This window comes from Lemur catta, chromosome 20 (assembly GCF_020740605.2).
Source record: "Lemur catta isolate mLemCat1 chromosome 20, mLemCat1.pri, whole genome shotgun sequence".
NCBI lineage: Eukaryota > Metazoa > Chordata > Mammalia > Primates > Lemuridae > Lemur > Lemur catta.
In genome coordinates, this window is record NC_059147.1 from 15054162 (window position 1) to 15076171 (window position 22010).

The 22010-nt window shown below is 45.3% G+C and overlaps 1 protein-coding gene across 1 annotated transcript in view; it reads right to left on the bottom strand.

Annotated features, from left to right (window-relative positions):
- Positions 1 to 4494: 4494 nt before the first annotated feature.
- Positions 4495 to 22010, bottom strand: part of WWOX (WW domain containing oxidoreductase) — a 903487-nt gene continuing 885971 nt past the window's right edge. Inside the window, exon 9 of the mRNA XM_045533587.1 lies at positions 4495 to 5512. Coding sequence (XP_045389543.1) covers positions 5324 to 5512 — 189 coding nt within the window. The 3' untranslated portion in view covers positions 4495 to 5323. The remainder of the gene's footprint in view (positions 5513 to 22010) is intronic.

A 22010-nucleotide genomic window follows, 5' to 3' on the forward strand; every position in this document is an offset into this window, starting at 1 on the left:
CTGGGGAGGTGAATTAATAGAAGGAAAAAGCTGTATACATAAAGATACTAATCGAACATTAGTTCTAACAGCAGAAACTACAAATAGCCTGAATGCCCTGTAGTAGGGGATGGGTTTTCCAATGATGGTCCATCACTGACTTGATATATTAGGCACCTGCTAAAATAATTGTGAAAATTTTGAGAAATAAGATGACTGGGGAGGCGAGAGGGGGGCATAAAACCAAATATCATAAAGACTCGAAAGGGAATAAGAAAAGATGATAATGTCTGTGTTAAAATAGGGGTATTGTGAGTCTTTCCTTTTCTGTCGAAAAATTACCTTTATTGTTGCTGTATCATTTCATCAATGGACACAACAATTGCGAGCAGTTTTTCAGTGATTATGTGGGTAACATTTCATGATATTACTTAGTATTCTAAAATGACTTCAACCAAACTAGTTTGGATGTGTTGAAAAGCACAAAGAGTTAATATACAGGGTAAGTATTGCTATTTTAGATTTTTTTTTTTTTTTTTTTTTTACATAAGCTTCTAAAAATGGTACCCGCTGGTGACCAGAATGGGCAGTGATATTGCGAGCCAAGTCCTTCTGGCCTAGTGTTGACCTTGATGAAAGTAATCAGGCCTCCTTCATTGAAGTTCAAAACAAAACCACTCATAACCCCATTTTAAAGAGCAAAACCACAAGCCACAGGCTTCAGTCATTGCTGGGGGATGCTTCCATTTCTTGTTTCCTATTGATAAGTTGCAGCAAGGTCTCCGTTAATCAGGCGTGAAAGTGGAAACCCACTGCCTTTTGGGTTTAAAGAAACTTAGGGAGAGAGGGGGACTCGGAAGAAAATGACTCTAGAAAACCTCTCACTTTTCCTGTTTGGGTGGATTCAGCAGCACTGGGGCAATGGTGGAGAGCTCTGGATGTGGAGTCCGTGAGAAGCTAAGCCCAGGGAAACAGGGCCAGGCAGGGACCTATTTACAGTCAGAATAGGAGAGGGGGTCTATTGGGAAATTGGAGCCGAAGCCAGTATCACCGGATAAATGGCACGTATAAAAACAATTTGTGAAGTTTACTCCAGGCGTCTGGGCATCAGGAGGAAAGCCAGATCCCGCTCTGAAGCAGGAAGCCACGTAGTTTTCCTTCACCCACTGAATAAATTTAATGTGCATATATTGCTGATCTACAGGCCTCCTACGAAAGAGTGGGGTGTTGTGGCAGGCACGTGGGCTTCAAAGCGAATGGAGATGGGTTTACGTCCTGCCTCTGCTGTTCCCCAGCTGTGGGGCTGTGGAGAGAGCGCGTTGTCTCTCTGAGCCTCAGCTCCATCCAGTGAGCACAAAATAAAAAGGAGGGCGTGATGTCCCTAAACCGTTAACTGGTTATGCCCAGCGTAGATGCCCAGTAAATGGTATCTCTTAGTAGCAGTGGTGATGACGGAGTGGGATCATTATCGTACAAAGTATATGCCACAAATACATATATGTGTACGGAGATGCTCCTTGACTTACGATGGGCTTATGTCTTGATAAAACTATCGTAAATTGAAAATATTGTAAGTCAAAAATGCATTTGATACACCTGACCTACTGAACATCATGGCTTAGACTAGCCTACCTTAAACATGCTCAAAACACTTAAGTTAGCCGACAGTTGGGCATACAAAGACTGTTTTATAATAAAGTATTGGATATTGCATGTCATTTATTGAATACTATACTGAAAGTGAAAAACAATGGTTGTATGGGTACTTGAAGTACAGTTCAATTTACCACTATTTTAAAGTTGAAAAATCATAAATCAAAACATCATAAGGTAGGGACCATCTATATACATACAAGTGAACAAATGCACATGTGTATATGAACACAATACACATGTGTGTACATATGCAATGCATATTGTATATACATACATGATGGATTGTATATACACACATGATGGGTTGTACATACATGATGTGTGTGTGTAGATATATGTATATATACATATGTAGATAGGTACATATCATGACAGATGGTGAGAAATAGCCTTGGCCTTAGAATATGCTAAAATAGAAATTATAGGAATTATGCCACCCACTTGATCATCTGTCTAGGAATTTTCTACAGAATTGGCCAAAAAAGTAAAATTACTGAAGATGGTCCACAGGGACTGGCAGCATCTGACTGGGTGGGTTGTTGTTCTGGGGCCTCAGTTCGTCTTCAAGTAACCTAGAGAACTTTTGATAAAGCCGATTAGGACCTTGTGCGTTGTCAGGACTCCCATAGACCCAAGATGCAAATTCCTTTATAGAAGGGACTGTGGAGGGGTTTACTTTAAACTTTGAATTTCTAGAATACAGCACTTGGCATGTTTGTTGAATGAATGGTTGAATGTATAAAGACTTGGTCTATGTGACTTAGGGAGTTCCTTGACTTGGGGGAATCCTCGTCTCCCCTTGCAAAGCTCCCCCCGGCCTCACTTACCAGCGTGATGCAGGATGCACGAGGCCATCGGTCAGAGGCCCTAGACAGCACAGGGAGGCAGGCAGCCAGCATATCTTCCCTTGGTTCTTGTTGATATTTTGGACATCACCTTGGCTGATGAGACTCCAATGTCTTCTTCGCCCTGGCTTAACCTCCACTTTCACCAAATACTTAAAGCTTAGCTAGAGTGAAACACATAAAGTCACCTCTCTGCTCAGCTGAGACCTTAAGATGGTGCATCCTATAGAAACAGAGATTTTCAACTTACCGAAGGAGCGGTGGCATTGGTGCAGAGACACTGCATGACCTTGAAATCAAACAGACCCGGTGAGAATCACAGCTCTACGAACCAGGAGCTGTGTGGACCACGGCAAATCAAGAGACCTCTTGGTTTCCATTTCCATAAAACGAGGAGAGGGGGTAGCCTGGTAGGATTGTGGTCACATCAGAAATCAGACGTAATGTTGTAGCCTTAGCACAGTGTGGGGCTCCACAGGCTTCTGACAATGATGGAAAATAAGGAAATAGACACAATGTGTCCAACGGGATTAAGTGTCGTGGAGAAAAATAGAGGGTACGGGGAGGGGGGGAAGTGACATCATGAATGTCACCTCATCAGAGAGAGGTCACATCTGAGCAGAGAACAGGAAGCAGTGAGCGAGAAAGGCATGCAGAAGAAAAGCATTTCAGCAGAGGGGACAGCAAGTATAAAGACCTTGAGCTGGCAGTGTGCTCAGCATGTTTGAGGAACACAGGAAGCCTGAAGTGGCTTCTAGTGGAAAAGGAGAAAGTGCTGGAACATGAGAGCAGAGACTCAGCTGGAGACCAGATTATGAGAGAGCTATGGGAAAACAACTGGACTTTATTCAGTGAGATGAGAAGCTGTATCAGTTAGCTTTTGCTGCGTAACAAGTAATCTTGAAACAGTGGCTTAAAGTAACACACTTCTATTATTATTATTTTTTTTGCAGTCTGTGGGTTGACTGGGGAGGTTCTTCTCCTCTGGGTTGGCTTGCCTGGGGCTGGTAGCATGGGTGGCCTCACTCTCACCTCTGTCAGTTAGCCTGGCGTCAGTTCGGGTAGCGACTTTGTGCCCCTCATCATTCAGCTGGCTTGCCCGGGCTCATTCTTGTGATGGAGCTTGCGGGATTCCAAAGAGCAGCAGGCAAGGGCAAGCCCCCGTGTGCAAGTACTTTCCAAATTGGCCAAAGGCAATCACGTGGCCAAGGTCAGCGTGAGTGTGAGAAGGTCTCGCTACTGAGATGGGAAGTCTGGTGACTGCTTTTGCAAATGATCTACCTTAGAAGCATTGGAGGGTTTGGACCAGAAAAGTGACATTATCTGATTCACAGTTTTAAAAGTCCTATGATAATAAGGATTTTTTAAGGGGGGATGTAGGCAGATGGGAGGATGTGGCCAGGCTGTGGGCCCCTGGAGCATGGTGGTGCTTGACTAGACTGCACCTGGAGATGCATGATGTTGCCTGACCTGAAGCTGCTGTTACCAGGAGGAGGAACAATGACACACACACACCCCGCTCTTCTCCATCTTGCCAGAGTGGACTTTCTCATGTCCTCACTGGCACGGTCTGGAAACCACGGTGTATATGAAAAGGGCTGAGCAGAGAAGAGCCTACAAATGGCCCCATTCTAATACCTAGAGAAGCCCTCTAATCACTAAGTACTTGGTAATTACAGGGGGAGCAAGCCATAGAGCACTGAAATAACCCACTGTAAGTAATAACAAAACATCTTAAGGTGAGATTAAACAATAGTCATTTCTCTTTTCTTTCTTTCTTCCACAGAAAATACGATGCTGGCATGCTAATCGCGTGAGACAACTTGGCCCACAGACAGCCACAAAGCACAAAAACAAAACACAAACTCAGAGAAGAAACAAGAATCGTGTTTTCCTGGCGTCTACAAGAAGCGCTTTATTTTTCCTCTAGATTTCTTTTCTAAAAAAACAAAACAAAAACAAAAAAACTGAAATGAACATTGAAAAGAAACAGGACAAACTTCAGGTGATCATATTCAAGCATGTTCTTTTATTAAGCATAGGATGGGAGGGACAGAAGGACATTTGAGCAGAGTGACAACACAGGAGAACTGAAACTGTAAATGACAAACGAAGGGAAACCCACCCCGGAGCATGCTGTGTGTTCTTAAGGAAGAACGCTTCCTCTCTTGCCTGTCCAAGGTATCTGGGGAATGATTTGCAAAATTTGTTTTAATCTCAGAAGAATTTTTTGTACCGCTTTGGCAAGAGATTCAACGGTCAGTCCTTCTGCCACCCAGCGGCTCTGCCTACCCCACTCCACCTCTGAGTGTCACCGCCATCCCGGCCGGCTGGGACAAGGTTCTGAGATTTCTCTCCCCGGTCGTTGCCGAGCCGGCTCAGGCTTGGTCAGGATGAATGAAACAATTATCTCCTGGATCAATGCAGCAAGGATGGAGGAGAATTGCTTTTTCTTCCCTATATAGGAGAAAGCCAGCCCCTGGCTACAGTGGTGGCCGTGGTGGTAGCTGGGTAGGACAAGGGGACACTGGGCTATTCTTAACAGTGAGAGAGAACTGCTTGTGCTTCTACAGGGAGAGAAGGGACCCATGTACCAACCAAGCTTTCACTTTCAAGCAGGCCACCACCACAAAGCAAAAGGACCTATGGTTAACCCAGCCCCAGAAAAGTGATCCTGTCCCTTTACCCCTGGAATTCCCTGCTTCCTTTTGGTACTTAACGTTTTTCACTCTGTTGTGACTGCTCTCGTTTCCTTTACTCTTGCGGAGCTGTGTTGGAGGGACACGGAATCCCCCTGGTTGGAAGGGGTCCGGTGCCGGCAGCTCCCATCCCCGCGAGCCCCCCTAGCTGGACTGGCTGCCAAGTCGCTCTTGGATCAGCCTCTCGCTGAGCGCCCACAGGGCCCGGGCCGTCTCCTCGCTCTGAGCCTCTGGCGAGGGCATGCAGCGGCAGCAGTTGTTGAAATACATCCCTCCCAGACCCTCAAGTTCTGGGGCAGCAGCGCAGTACACGGTGGTGGCAGCTCCCTGTTGCTGGAAATCAAAGAAGAGAGACAAAAAAAAAAAAAAAATTAAGAAAAGGGGTGATGAAACGTCATGGGGCTGCCTGGGAATCAGCAAGCCTCCCCCACCTGGTTCAGCTGCGACTGAGTCTTGGTGTGGCAGAGGGGACTAAACTCAAAGCATATGACTGTAAAACGTGGGACGTGACCATCCTGGAAAAATGAGTCCATAAACTCTGCTTGTAAAGCGGGTGTGACTTTTGACACCTCGTCTAGGAAAAGGCTTCGAAAAGAAATACACCTATCAATAAATCACGGCAGGCGCCTCTTCCTCGCGAAGGGAAAAAGATGATCTCCTGAACGCACGAGCAAACTCGTGCAACCCCCGGACTTCTTCTTGTGGAATGTAATTGGACACCAAGATGTTTATAGAACCTTCTGTGTGAATTAAACCAACCACTCTCAATTATGGTCCATCAGGTAGAGAATCCAAGTGGGGCTGGGGCCAGATCTTTCCTTCATTCTTTGCCCCGGTGCTGCTAGGGGAAGGGTTTGCAAAGCTGTGTCAAAACGTTTAACACACACACACATATGCACCCACTCCCCGCCATACATGCACATGACACATTTATTCATTCATCCAGATCCTGTGAAAACCTTTTTCTAAATGTCATAGTTGCCCCAATTGACAATGGGATTGCGGCTTAAGGGGGTCCATTTCCTCCCAGTCCACTTCAAAACGCAAGTTGCAAGGACTGTCATGGATCACTCTGGTCTCAGCTTTTGAGGAACGGTTGGGGCTGTGGCTAGGGCTGTGTGCACGGATGGGGCATCATATCATCCGCCCTGACAGAAGACTGTCAGGGACGCTGCAAAGAGGGCAAGAAATCACTTTGCTTTGCAAGCCATAATTAAAAATAATAGGCTGCTGTTCGTAGGGAGACACGGTAGGCACGGCTCTAATTTAAAACCAATACAGTTTATCTGGCATCTTATGATTATTTATGTGCATCACAGGCCTTGCTGCATCAACTAATTATCAGCTGATAGGGAGAGGACCGAGAGAGGGTCGCTATTAGGAAAACATTAAGGACCTTTGATTGTGGGGGAAGTGGGTTTTCATCCCCACCCAAAGCTGACCATTTTGCTGCCCCTACAGGGTTTAAGTTGTACCCAAGCAGAGTGCTTGATGGAGAAGAACCCCCCGATGGGTTGGCTTGCACTCCTTGTGTTTGCATTCTAAAGTCTTTGGGAGCCAAGGCCATTCTGAGAACCAGGGTCCCAAGGTGTTATCATTTGAGCAAAGTGCTCTAAAGCAGATGGGTTTTTGGTGGTGGTGGTGGTTTTGGCTTCAGTGACAGGGTCTGCGATCACCTGGAGCTGGTCTCAGAACTGAGAGGTCAAGTGCGGTCCAGTGAGTGGTTGTGGGAGGGGTGTAGACCGTGGGTGAGACAAAGACGTGGGTTTTGATAATAACTGGCTGCTCGACGATCTTGGACAAGTCCTTAGAGTCCAGAATTTGAACAACTGACATGACTTGAACTTAATTACGTAGAAACTGGTTTGTTACCATGCCAACCCCCGTGCCATTTTCCATGCCCACTCCAAATAGCCAGTTATTACCTTGGATTCAGCTGTTTCTTTTCCAATTGATTTGTGTGGCTCAAGTCTAATGGAAATGAGTTCATGTCATCCAAATTTCCTTTCACTGAATTATTATTCCTAATAACCCTGAGCTTAGCACCTGGCACATTTATCCAAACAATTTTGAGTGGTTCATCTGACTCCTCTACATCCCATGTGGGGAAAAGGGAAGCAAAAGTACTTCTTAAGACAAATTGGAGAACTGAGATGCTCACCTAGCTAACTCAAGCCAAACAGCATCTTGGCCTGGGTTCTTAGCAGAGTTCAGGTGGAGATGGTGTTCTGCAAACATTTCTAGAGATCTGTCATAGATTTCCATTCTGCTCTGCAGCTGCCAAAACCACCAAAGTGGTCAGTCAGGTGACTTGCCCTCAGCTCCCAAGTGGTGAGAGAATCCCGCCAGCTCATCCCAAATCCAGCCCTCCTTACCCCAGCGCCAGAGGCGTTATAATATTGGCGTTGATGCATCATGACAGACACGCCTTTCATGGTTCTGCTAATCCAGAGAAAAGACCAAAGGAGGCCACTTGGGAAAGCAAAAAGCGAATTCTTCCCAACCCAATGTAATATTTTGCCACCATGACCTTCTAAGATGATGTCATGTTGCACTCTTGCATTGTTGGAATGGTATTTTTGTGAAGAAGTTCTGCAGTCACATTGATTCAGAATTGAGATGGTGAGGGAGCTGGGGGCATGCATTTTCCCTCCCTGGAATCTGAAAGCAATTGCAACTGGCTTCATTTCACGTAAACCTACATTTGGTGACCATGCTGAAAACCATACATTTTAGGAAAGTCCATTATTTTTTTTTAATCAAGAGCTGGCTTTGATTCCTTTGCCACTAGGCTTGGGGTGATATACAATCCAAACTCCATCACAAGTGGCTCTGGCTTTGTAGAAGAACACAGCTGGGGAGAGGGGAGCACGTGAAAGCAAAGACCACCTTCTCCACTCCAAAGATCCATTGAGTACAACTGGTAAAAACTCTCTCTCTCAGATGCATGCTTGGTACTCGTGGGTACTAACTTTCCTTTCCTCTCTTGCCGGACAATTAAGCAGTGACAATATCTTGTTGGTCCCATGCCAACTACCCTTTTGGCTTCTTGGGGAATTCTCTTTTCAGCTGTACCAGTGGCAACCTCTGAGTGACATCTTTATGTGATCAGATGTGACGACAATTTAATAACCAGTTCTCATTTGTGGCTCATCAGCTTTTCGGTCTGCACATCATCAAAATGAGACTGAGCCACATTAGTGAAATCTCATTAGTAAACAAGCCAGTACTGCTGATACAAGATAAAGCCTTTTTAAACTGATAAAAAAAAATTTTTTTTAAAGAGCACTTTAATCACCATCAGGTAACTTCCATGCCACTTTTTGGGGCATCAATACATAATTCAGAAAAGATGAAAGAGCCATATAAAGAAAATAATGTTAACAGCTCTGTTGTAAAATATCTGAAGCAATCACTTGCCAGTCATCAGTGTTGCTTACTGATCCATTGTGACAAAATAATAATACCTTGACATATAAACACTAGCTGGAGCTATGTGTTCCCTTAAACAATTTTTTAGTACAATTTATCAGTAGCTTGTAGGTTGCATGCAGTTGCTAATCATGAAAACTGGGGAGAGATGTCTCTATCCCATAGCAACAGCAATGAGTTAGGGTGTTGACGACACAAGACTGAGAATTTCTGGGAAGCCCCATCGAATCTTTAATCATCCCTGAATGCCATTTCCAATCTAGTCAAACATTTGTGAACTGCCAGAGGAGAATTGTGCCATCAATCTTTATAGTGTATGTAAAATTACCCAGGAATCTTGTTTGGGATTAAGTTAAGAGTATCTTGGTAATAAGGGTTCATCATTCTCTTTCAGAAATCGTTTGTCAGATTTACAGCACGATCTTCAACTACGGAAAGGTGGGATTTAGAAAGCAGTTGCTGTTTATTTATAGTTCAGGCCCTCAGATCTAAGTTACCCACCCTTCCAAAACTCTTTGTTGGGATGAAAATGTTAAGTAGCCGCTTCTCATCAACATTTATTTGATAACTGCTAGACATCAACTTGTAGCTGTCAGCATGGAATACAAACGAATATTGACTCCTTTAAAGGAAAAGGTACAGAAGTTTCTGATAAATAATATATGGTAAAGAAAAAAAACACCCACATATAGATATGTGTCATGCATTTGTTAGTACTCTAATATAATACGTTCTAATAGGGACACATGTTACACAATTAATGTTTAGTTTTCAGGTTTCTCTATTTTTAAATGCATGCTTATTTAAAAGAAAGAACAGATTCCTGTCTTAAAGTAGATTTAACTATGAGATGTATTAAAAAATAGACACAATATCATGGCATATCTATATATTCAATGATTGCAAGAAAGTAGTAGACGTTTTAAGATTGCTTTATTACAGACATATTGATACCAAGACATTACACAGCAAATGCTGAATTAATCAATTTATGCAAAAAGTAGAGCTGTGAAGGGAACAAGCCACAGAAGTTAGATTAGGCTTGGAATCCCAAAGGAGAGCAGCCCTTTTGGAAGTGGGCAGTGATTATGAGACTGAATTCCCAGGATAAAGAAATGATCTGAAGTGAGTGGGTTTGGCAAAAAGGAAAGACAAGTACCTCTTCAAACCCTCTGAGCTTTCAGTGTGACTCATGTGGGGTCTGATAGGTAAAGCAAACACTTCCCAAATGCAAAAGCAGCCGTCTTATCCAGTAACCCTGTGAATACATACGCCACCTGGAGTGGAATAATTGGGGCGATGAACACCTATGTCACATGTGGAATGACGGCTGTCTCCACGCCTTTTCTGTCTGTCCCTGTCTCCTAAAAACACTCCCCCAAGCGAGTTGGTAAGCACTCTACCAGAAAGGTGCCGTGTGGTGTTCTGGAGTTCATCTCCAGATACCTTGGTGCTCGGGACACAGCCATTCCTCAAACACAATTATGGTTTCTATCTCTGATTTGCAAGACAGACAAAAGCAAGCTGCTCTAAAAGGTTATGTGTTCCCTACTTATTGTCTACGAACAATCTTTTAAGGGAACACATTTGTACCACGTGTCCCATGTGTCCATGGGGTAACGCAGCCCATACAGGAATGGGGCTCACTCACAGGTCTCCCTGATCAACGTGACCACACCAATAAGTCACTCTCTTCCTCCACTGTGATACCTGTATAATTAAATTATACAATTCACATTGGAAGAAGTGCTAATCAATGAATACACCAATTTCCGCCAAAATTATGGGAGGTGGTAGAAGAGAATAGAGACCTCTACTCAAAAGTACCCTGTCCTCCCCACTGTCCTGCCTTCCCAGTGAGTTGTGGCAATTGGAGGCTATTCAAACAGTAACAATGACTACTCCTTATTGAGGGGTTACAATTCACTAGGCACTGTACAGAGAGCCTTATAAGCATTATATTCTGACTCTCACACAGCTCTACGAGCCAGGGACAATTAGTTTTCCCATTTACAGAGAAGCCCACTTAGTATGAGAGATCAAAAGCAACTTGTCCGAAGTCACACAGATAATCACGTAGATTGATCAACTCCAGAATCGATACCAGTTGGTATACGGAACCTTCTTCCCGAACGTGCGACACAAATATTGGCACGTTGCCCCTTTCCTCTTCTTGGGCTCAAGTTTCCTTCTGCCTCTTTGCTTCTTCTCAGCCAGGCCATGTCTGGCCATAGAGTGACACCCTGACGTGGCCTAAAATTAAATGTGTGGGCTGTCATGTGTTCACCTGGGAAATGTTAAGAGGGGATTTTTCCATTGTTGATTCAGTCAGTAAGCTAAATCGAAATTATATCCATTTGGATTAACAAAAATGAAGACTCAGCAGCACCTTGGATGATCCAATAGCAAATGGCCCTCAATAAAAAGGTCACCTGATTCAAAATGCCACCTCCAGGTGCCAGATTTGCCCAACTAAGAAACCTACTCTTTGATGATGATCGATGTTTTTCAAAGCATGAACATCCAAACCAGTGAAACCTAAGGAAAGTCCATCGTATAAATCCCCGCACTTGTAAACGAGCGTGGCCTTTTGCAGAAGCATGTCCGACATGCTCCAGCAGGTCGCCATCCCCCTCCCTCACCTGCCTGCAATTAATCCCTAACAAATTAATTCTTGCAAATTCCTAACAACGGACTCCTCTAAAGGCCTTGAACAATATGGGCTTAGATACATGCAAATACTTCCCGTAGGGACTGAAATATAACTTTCTTTATCAGCCCTCGGGAGTTTTGCTAACTCACAGGCTGTTCTTAACATTTATTCTAGAAGGGGAACACATTCAATTTCTCAAATAGAAAAAGCAAAGGTGATCAGGAAAGCCAATATTTGTTTTTAGGCTGTAAAAGTTTGGGAGAATGTTCTGGAGAATCCGTTTAGATCACATCCTGACTCTTAGCCCTGCGGAACAGAACATGCCCACTCTGACAGAAAAGACTTGGACGGTGAGTCAGATACTACCCTTTGCCACAAGGAAAACAGCTTCTTTGCTAAATCAGGTTCACAAGTGTGGAAAACCTCAGGTCCTTTTCAGTTGACTCTCCCGGGACAGGTGACGTGTCATTCCCCAGGTGGCAATAGGGACACAGTCTATTAATACAAGGAGGGAGAGGGAAGAAAGGAGGTATGCCAATCCATCACTGTAAATGCAATTGGTACAAGCAGAGGCCACAACCCAAGATGGCAAAGGACATCTTGAGTGAAACATTTGAGGGGGAAGGAATGCCATATGGCTTTCAAATGACAGCCATATGTTCACAGGCCTCTCTTCAGAGAGAATCTATGAACTGACCGGGGGGCCTTTCCTACTTGCAGTTCAGGCATTGCAAATATTATGCCCCCAAACCCAAGTCAGCCTAAAAGGAAGTGTCATACAAAGGCCACGCCATTCTCGCTGACAAAAGACGTGAATTTCTAGCAACATCACTAAGGAGTTTTAAGAGGTTGACTTAAAGACTGGAGTGGAATGAGCTGAGAAGTCCACAGGAGAGTTACTGCTTTTCCTCTGCGAAATATTTGCAGAAATACGTCCAGAGACCAGTAGGCTCAGGATGGAAAGCTGGAAGTCTTTTAAGGCGGAAGAACATATTTATTTTCCCTAGCCTTAATTTTGGGGTTCCATAGGCAGCCAATCCCAAGTAGCCAGAGGAGTCCAAAGCCATGTTTGTTCTGGGAAGGCAAGGCTTCTTAACCTGGGCTATCAGCAGGATTGAAGGGCAGAGTGACCTTGGGACGCCGTCAGGGCCCGTGTTTTCAAGTCGACAAACTGTTCTGAACTTTTCCTTAAAATAAACGAAGCCCTTTCCATGCCTCCTTTGTGTTCCAGAATTCTTGCCGTAAACGTTCCAAGGGTTCTGTGACAGATTTATGTCTGGTCTTAAACGAGTGGAGGCATAATCTTTAGAATGATTTCGTTTTTCTGAGACCTGCTGTTATGGTGAGACCCCAGACACACTTTAGGGGGGTGGGAGGTGGGGTGGGGGGCTCCTAATGAGAAAAGGAAAAAGGAATGGCTTAAGTACTATATGTGTGGGTGATTTTATGCATGTTTGTCCCACCTTTCATTTGTGCCCACCAAAGGTGTTCTAGGACTGATTGGACCTGAGCCATTGTCTTATTAGAAATAAGAGAAGGTATTGTTGACTATGTCTTATATCCATGCAAGAATTCCCTGGGCATTCCATGCTGATGCCGCCTGGACTACTCACATTGCTCAAAGTACTGTTTCATTTTGAGTGGGGAGTTCTCTTGCTGGGATGAAAAATTGCACTGGGGTATTCATTCTTCCATGGGTTAGTTTGAAATGGCCCAGCAGAAGAGCCATAGATATCTGCCACAGAAATAAGCATGTAACCGATAGCATCATCCTTCCACAGGGGACAAATGTGATGGCCTGTCACTCACTGAAAGTTTCCAACGGGGCCACATCGATGCCAGTGCCAAAGGACTGCTGGGTGTTTATAAAAGATATTTAGCTTGTGTTAATTTGAAACATTTTACATTTTTACTCTACTTCTTTAACTTCCGTTATAGCTAGCTCTGTATACTGTATATAAATGTACGCATCTGTATTCGCCATATACACTGAAATAAACCTTTGAAATTATTGCCAGGCAGAATTAACAGGTTCAGTTCTAATAGAGTAGCGCAAAGAATATCTTCATAGCATAGATGAACAAGCAGCTTTCCCCTTCCCTCCTTCTGCACAAATGACTTCACCCAGTCTGCCTGCTACATTAGGTCTTTCAGAAAACCAAGAGCTATTTCATGAGCAGGCAGGATTTCAGGGCAAACCTCAAACAGGCTGTTTGTTTAGAGTTTAAGGTTGACAGTTCATTTTCACTCATGTCCCATATATATTCTGCAACACAGTACGGAAAAGGCATTGGGGGAAAAGACATAGGGTCTCGGATGGGGCCACATTGTGGTAAGAAATTAACTCTTAACTCTGTCTTCCAGAAGCGAATTAAGAGGGATGTACTTGGCAGTAATTCAGATCTCACAGGCAGGCCCCCGATGTCCAGCCCCACTATTTCAAGTCGGGCATGTCTCCGTTAGGTAGGTGCATTTTCATAGAGAGCTCACTGGAATAGATCATTTCTCAGGCTCAAAGACGCTGGCCTTGTTAATATTTCATTTAGAACATACTGTGGAGAGTGTCTCATTTATATTACTTCCATAATTAATGGTGATAGCTTAGGCACTGCCTTTACACAAAGAGATCTCTTCACAGTGGTCGATGGGTAATGAGAAACAATAGATATTTCATTCACCAGCAGCGTGTTGCTAGTTAGTAGGAAATGATCGTGTGTGCTGTTGCTTTAATTGCCAGGGTAAATAATTCTGCCTCGATGTTAGTGAGCATTTTAAAGCACTTGATGCAAATAGACTAGAAACAAAACAAACAAACAAAAAAAATTTACCTTGATTATGCAACACCTTAGCATAGAAAGTTACAAAGGTATGTCTTTTTTAAAGATTGCATTTTATCATGCAAATATTATCTAAATATGCATGTGCTGACGACTCATCTACTGTATTTTAGGAAATACAATTAGGCTGCCTTTCTTTTCCTCTATGTAGACTGTAAATAACTGTAGATCTTTCTCTTGTTTCCCTATGTAAATATATGTAAATACTAACAAGCTATGCATGCTAATATTCTAGGCAATTTCAGGTACTTTTATAATCTGAAGGCATGTACTTGAACTGGTTTGTTAACGGGGCGGGGGGGATAAAAAAAACTCTCTCAAACTCTTTAAAGCTGAATAGAAATTAAAGACTTCTTCCTAGACTGTTGTGGCTTCTTTTGTTTGCCTTCTCCCCCCGAATGGAGTGCCCTACCCACTTTCTGGAACCTTCTCCCAGGGAGGAGACGCTGTGCATACACTGGCCCAGGAACAACACCTGAACTATTTAGCACGGGTTTCTACACACTTCTCTTGGGTTTTCTAAAAAAAAAAAAAAGTCTAGAATCATAAGGTAGTTTTCTTTGGATTTTTCTAGCAAAAGAATCTCAAATGAAAATAATTCCTATTTGTTGTTCTCTTACTATGTGTCTCACATCCCAAAACACTTTTAAAAGGGTCCTCTCATGCCCATTTCAAAGATGCAGAGACATTGCAGAGAGTCACGTCATGGCCTAAAGGGACAAAAACTATTCAATGTTGCCAACCCCCCAATTCTTTCTAGTATATAAAGGGTCGGTAAACTTCCACAAAGGGCCAGAGACTAAATAATTTGGGCTCTGTGGGCCATATAATTTCTACCTCAACCACTCAACTCCGCCATTGTTGTCAAAGTGGCCGTGCACAGCATGTACACAAATGAATGTGGCTGTGTTCCAATAAAACTTTATTCACACAAACAAGCAGGGAGATGGATTTGGCTCACGGGCCATAGTTGGCCAATCCCTGCTCTACACACTATTAAACTCAGTTGCTCTTTAACAGACTGTTTTCCTTTTTAGTTTGTTTATGTGTTTGATAGACTAGGGAAAAAATTTGATCAATTGAAAATTCCCCATCTCTTTCCTGCAAGTACCATAAATAATAATGAGGTGAGCAAAAAACGAAATCACCTGAGCTTATAAATCAACCTGTCTTCCTCAGACAAATTACACTGCCAGGGTTCAATTTAGTTATCTTTTGTTTTCATACATCGGGATGGAGGGAAAACATCCGAAAGACAAAGGTAAACAAACAAACAAAAAAAAAAAATGGAAAAGAAAAGAAAAAAAAGTAACCGAACAACATTCACTCTTCAATGAGAGGAAGGAGGCTATTACCTCAGGTATCTATGGAAACCAAGTAGCACGTAAACTTTTTAATGGTTGGAAAACAGTGTTTGTGTTTGAAGATGTTTTTCCCAAGTATGATATTTCTGTGTAAATGCATTAATTGACAGTTTCCTTCGGGACTTTTTTATTGAAGTCTCTAAACTGAATTCGATGGCACAAGGAACTCTCTAGAGCCCTTGAAGAATGCTGCAGAGTTAGGTCTTCAGAAAACCGATCCAACTCGGGCATCGCGTACAAATCCAATCCAACTCTCTTGCAAAGCAAGTGAAGAAACAGCCCTCACTCCCTGTAGTTTTCCATTAAGAAAAGAAAAAAAAAAAAAAAGAAAAAATGTCTGTGTTCACCTGGGGAAGGCGAGAGGCCCTTTCTAACTTCTTGAGCAAGAGTCGGTGCCATCTCTTCAGGTCTGGAGAGAACTGAGGAGGAGAAGCAGGCGGTGGCCAGATCCAGGCCTTTGTGCAGAGTGGGTGGCCGTGTGGGACGGTGGGAAAAGCCCAGGAGCTGAAGCCAGAAATCCTTGAACTGGAGTCCTGCCTTTGCCACCTGGCGGCTCTGTGACAAGCCAGTGAACCCCAGTCTCCTCATCTGTGAAGTGGGCATAATAACATCCCGTTCACGTGGTTGTCATAAGGATGAGTGATGACGTTTGGCCATTTTCTGGGACACAACAGACACTAGTTCAAAGGTGGCTACAGTTCTGTTGATTAAAAGCTTAAAGAAGGGCGCATACAGATTAAAACGTCTTGCTTTTGCTTCATTCAAGGGACTTAAAAGCAGAGGGGAAATTTCTGCCGTCTGGGCTAGAAATTGTAGGGGCGGCCACCCTTCTCTCCCACCCAGCCAGCATCGCTGGGTGCTACCCTGGCCGTGATTCCCAGTGTCCTCTGGTGCCCTGGCGACAGTGGGCCAGAACCAAATTCACAGCCATGATCCTGGGACACTGACATTTAAACAACGGCCACCATCATTTGTGAAGTGCCCCCAAATTCCCGACACCACCCCGGGTCCTTTCCACATATCTCCTCTAAATCCCCAAGTACCTCTGTGCAATGCTGGGTGGAGAGAGCAGCATGCAGGTGGGGCAAGCAAGTGTTGTTAGAAAAAAAATGCAGCAAAAGTGTAGAATCTAGGTATTGGGTAGGTGGGTGGTTGCTGCAACTTTCTTTCAAATTTTCCATTTGAAAACATTTATAATAAAATGTTGGGAAAATACACATATCCATCCCTGTGGAGTATTAGTGTCATTTTACAGATGAGAATACAGAGGCCCAGAAGAGGTTTTGGCTGGCCTAGCGTCCTCCCGCTAGTAAGTGGTGCGATCCTTTTGAAATCCAGGCCCACCTGCTCCAGTGTTCTTCCCACAGCGGGTCCATATGCATTTCCATTACAGCTCGGAGGGTCACTTAACCCTGCCTCTTTTATTCTACCGGTTGAATTTTTGCCTCAAAACATGAAAACTAGTTTTCCTCTATTATTCCCAGCAGGCAGGCCGCCCTTGGGGTCCCCAACTCAGAGCTCAGAAATCAACCAGCCATAGAGCAACAGCGGCCCGTGTATGAACAAGTGTCAATTCGCATCCATTCAAGCGGCGTCTGTCTAATTTGGCGTTTGATTCTGAAATGCTGATGTCCACCAGCACCTTGAGAGTGTCTGTGGTTTGGGCCCACGGCTCCCTGCAATGGACAGGTGGGCAGGCTGCGTGGGGGACAGGCCCAGGGAAACCGATTAATCAGCCGGCGGTGTCAGAGGTGGAACAGATGCCGTCACAGCCAAGAGGCCACGGCTGCTGCTGTGGGCACCACACTGGGGCGTGGGACGGTTGGGTGGAAACCTTCCACCCTGGACTGTCCTCCCGCACACACTCGCCCCTCTGGCTTCAGCAAATTCCAAATTTCAGAAGGTAAAAAGGCAATGTCATGTCAGTCCCAACCTGGGGCCTGCCAGGGAACCCACTCCCAACCACGCCCTGTCACCTGGCCACAGCACCTGTCCTTTGCCACATCACCCAGCCCAGGTATCATCTCAGCACAGCAGTCACCTGCCTGCCCTTTAATCATCTCTAGATCTCCCTTCCGGACCATCCTCAGTTCCTCATGTCTTTGTCCCGGGAGAGCGTGAGGCATGACAGCTGCCGTAGGGAGGGTTAGTCCAACCCCAGCGGCAAAGTCAAACAGCAGCAGTGACAGTGGTGATGGTGGCTGGCTACTGAGGCCCCTTTATGTGCCCAGGACCCGCTATTACTTCTGATTCTCCCAACAGCCTCACCAGGCAGGTGTTATTGCAGAGGGGAGGCAGAGGCTAAAGGAGGTGCAATGACTCACAGCCATGCAACTGGGAAGTGCCAGAACTAAGGTCCAAACGGAGTCTGCCTCAGTTGAAATCCCGTATTCTTGTCCACGGCTGATGTTGCCTCTGACTCCACACGCCATTCAGTCTACACACCCTGGAATCAGGTATACATTTAGAACACCAGAACGCTGGACCCGTGAAGGGGATACATATTCCCTGCCGGGGTCATTGGATCGCTCTGATGGCCAAGTCCCTCTCCACGGGGCCTCAGGGACCTCCCTCCTCCTTTCGGAGCTCCATTTCTAGGTCCTCAAATTCCTGGCTTCCAACTTGGTGTCCTCAGGCTCCAGGGCATCGCTTCTGCCTGCATGCGATGTTGGACAGTGGCCCAGAAGAGGTCCGGGGCCCCTCCCCTGCAGTGCTCCCTCCTGCAAATTGCTCCTCATGCAAGAGAGGTCCTGCAGACTGGCAAGCTTGGCACTGTGCGTCATCTGGCAGCAGCCACCGGGGTGCTCTCACGACAGACCAACTGGGGTTGGAACGCTCTTGCCCTCGCAGTTCAGAGAAATGCTGAACTCATGACAATGGGGTGCACCAAGGAACATCTTACTCTGCTTTTTTTCCCTCCCTCTGGCTGCCACACCTAATAGGATTCATCCTCTCACAAATGCCTGGCTGGTAAAAAGGCAGGCACACAAATACACCTTGCCACCAAGGTGTATTTGTGTCCCTGAATTGTCAAGGTGGCTGAAAATCTGTCCCCTACTGGCACACCCGCTGGATTCCTAATCGAATGACTTTACCAGGGGGTCCCCTCAATGTCTGAATCCCTTGCAGGGGCCTGGATACCTTCCGTGGCACTGTCTAGGTGCCAAGGTGGAGAATTTTTGCTGAATTCTTGCAAGAGCCCTGTGAAGGTATTAGCATCCCATTTCATTGAGAGGGAAACTGAGGCTCAAGCAAGTAAAATGACCTAATAACAAATAATTCTCCTTTATTGAGCTCTGATGATGTGCTGCCCGCCTGCCATAAGCCAAGGGGGTATTCATGTGCCTTTAATGCTTTCTGTGAGGGTCCACCCGGCATGTACCAAATCCTTTTTGAGGAATTGTGCACCTGTTCTCCCCAATTCAGGGCAGGGCACTGAAGCCCAACGAGGTGAAGCCCTTTATCAAAGAGCAAGTGAGAGAGTAAGAGCCGAACCGAATCACTGGGCTCCAGACCCTCATTCTTCAGAACCGCACATGTAGTTGGATCATACATTCTTCAGCTGAAGTTCTCTCCATTCCTTTTGTTCACCAAGAGACAGAGACACAGAAAAGAGGATGGGGTTTGCTCACGCTGCACTTTTGTAACTTTATCAAAGGTGCCAATCCACGCTCAACAGATGCTAGTGGTGGCGATGGTAGACGCAGTGGCCGTAGCAGTAGCATCTACTCATGCTACTCTCTGCCTGTGTGGTTCTTTTTCACCCTCTGGTTGGGGGAGTACGGCATGGGGAAAAAAAACACAGACTATTTTGGGGAGCTTCTGGTTAGACAAGGTGGATTCAAGTCAAGCATTTTTGTCTATACTCCCTCCAGAAACTCTGTTAAAAGTGTAATACACGGGGGGAAAAAAGTGTTTAGCTCAGTGACCAAGAAATATCAACACACGTTTTGGAAGATGAGAAGCAGATGGAGAAGTGGTACCTCCTGACTCAGCAGTGCGGGGCCTACAGAAGAGGAAGGTACCCAGAAATGCACCCATTCACATGACGGAAGCTGGGAACCGAGGGGAGGCAGTGAAGGATGGGGGAAGAGAAGAAAAGGGAAGGCTCCACGATACTGCATGGAATGTCAGAGCAGAGATCTCCCACAGGGGCAGGCCACTTGCTAAATGACAACTTGTGTCATTATGAAACCTCTGCTCACTTTCACAGCCCATCTATTTGATATACTTGGGCATGTGCCGGTAGACTATGACCTCACCAACAGGGGTCCCTGGCACCCAACCCAATGCTTGGCACACAGTCGGTGCTTACTGGATATTTTTAAAAGGATGAATGAATGAATGATCACATTTCCTTTGCAGATCAAAGGAAAAACATATCAATCCAACGCAGCTGCCCATAAACAAAATGACCAGTCAAATTATTTCCATTCCAAATTATTGTTGGTGTGGTTTTGACACAGTTGTTCTCCACAAATTATGACTCACGTTGGAGCTACACTCATAATGCTTATTTTGGGCCAGACAGTGGTCTAAGCAGTCTCTCTCTCTTTCTCTGTACACAGAGTCTTCATAACAACCTTGTGAAATATATGTGCTATTGTTTTCCCCAGTTTACAGAAAACTGAGACACAGAGAGGTTAAGCAACTCGCTCAAGTCTACACAATTACCAAGTGGTGGGGCTGGGATTCGAACTCATGTCCTGAGTCTTTGAAGGCCATGTTGCACAGAAGGCAAGGAGGCGGAAGGATGCTCCTGTTGGTCCCTGGGGCTTTCTCTTCTCCCTGAACTTGGTAAACCGCAATCCTGTCTACCTACCTACTGATTCGGCTTCCCCCGGATTCCACACCCTTAAGAGCAACTGGGCTTCGCGACCTTCCAGGTACCCTGAATTCCCTTTGTCAAGGGTGAGGGGACCTGCCTCCTCTTCTCCAAACCAATAGGGTCCCTGCTGAGGTCTCCAAACCAATAGGGTCCCTAGGTGACCTGCAGTAAGGAAAGGTAGGTGGGGTCTCTTTGCAATATTTTTTAAAGTTGAATGAAAAGCATACTTTACTCACACAGAGACCACACAGACTATTAGCTGTTAAATCTAATTTGTTGAGTGAACAACACCTCTCACGCGCTGAGCGCACACTGAAGCAAGGGCAGGGGCTGGCTCTGTGAAGGTGAGGCCCAGCCGCACTGCCCAGTGGCAAAACTCTTTTTGATTCAGTCTGTTCTCGATTCACCTTTCAGCAAGCAACGAAGAGCAAACACCTGGAAGAAACAAGGCTAGAGTCACCGGCCTTTGGGGAGACGCCCTACTGAGGTCTCCTCGGCTCCAGGCTCAGTGCTGACAGCTGCCATCTAGACTACTGTGCGCTCCTCCAGCAAGCCTCAGAGGTGCTTACTATTATCCTCATTTTGCAGGGCCCCCGGGGATAAGCAACTGGTGTGCAGAAGTAATAAGAGTTGGAGGTGAACGTTGGTCTATCTAGCTCCCGAGCCTGTGCCTTCTACTCTGAGCTGTGAGATTCCCACAGAAGCACTGGAAAGAGAATGCAAGATAATGGCAGCATTTACTTTGACCCTGGGATCAGAGAGGCCAAAGACTGCAGAAAATTGGCAACTTTTTGGTGTTTCACAACCACGGAGACCAACTTCCTCCAGTGCTGAGGAGCCAAAGTGCATTAGTAGAAAGGCGTGGGGGACACGGAGTGAAAGGAAGGCCCTTTTTCATTCACCATCTGCCCCATCACTGCAATAGTAGTGATCAGTCCTTAACCTCAGTCCTGAAGCCACATGAGGAAATTGGAGTTCAGAGAGGTTAAGCAACTTTCCCAAGGACACACAGCTAGTAAATGGCAGAATGAGGATTCGCATGTGAAAAGGGGTGGACGGGCTCCAAAGTTTATGTTCTTCTCACTATACTGCTTCTCTTATAGAATAAGGGGATGGACCCCCACACAGGAGATAAGAAGGGAGAGGCAAAAAATAAACACATGTGAGAGGGAGGCTACCCTGGGTAAGCAAAGGGCCACACTGGTCAGCATCTGGATGCCTTGCCACCTCAAGAGAAGTCTTTTCACACTACACCTTCCCTTGACCAATAGAGACCTTACCAGGCACCACCTCACATCTCGCTCAGTTGTCAAATCATTTCTTGTACTAAAGAGATAAGGCCAAATGTCCGACAGGCAGTAAGCTCCTTGAAAATGAGATTTTATTCACACATGTCTCCCCAGTGCTTAGCACCGGGCCTGGCATGCAGGGGTGCTCCGTACCCATGTGATGAATGAATGAATGAGTGAGTGAATGAAGGAGTAACTGCACAAGACAACCGAACAGCTGTGTGGGGCGCCTTCCGCCCCATTTCACACCAAAGGGAGGCATGTTGTAGAAATGACTCACCAGTGGTTACCCAGACTTTTAAAAATACACACATTCCTTATGAGAACTGGCAGGAACAATTTCGGTCCCAAGAGCAGAGCTCTCTGCCCACCGAATAGTACATGAGGTGTTAACTACATTATCTGGAAATACCCTATGACTAATTCCT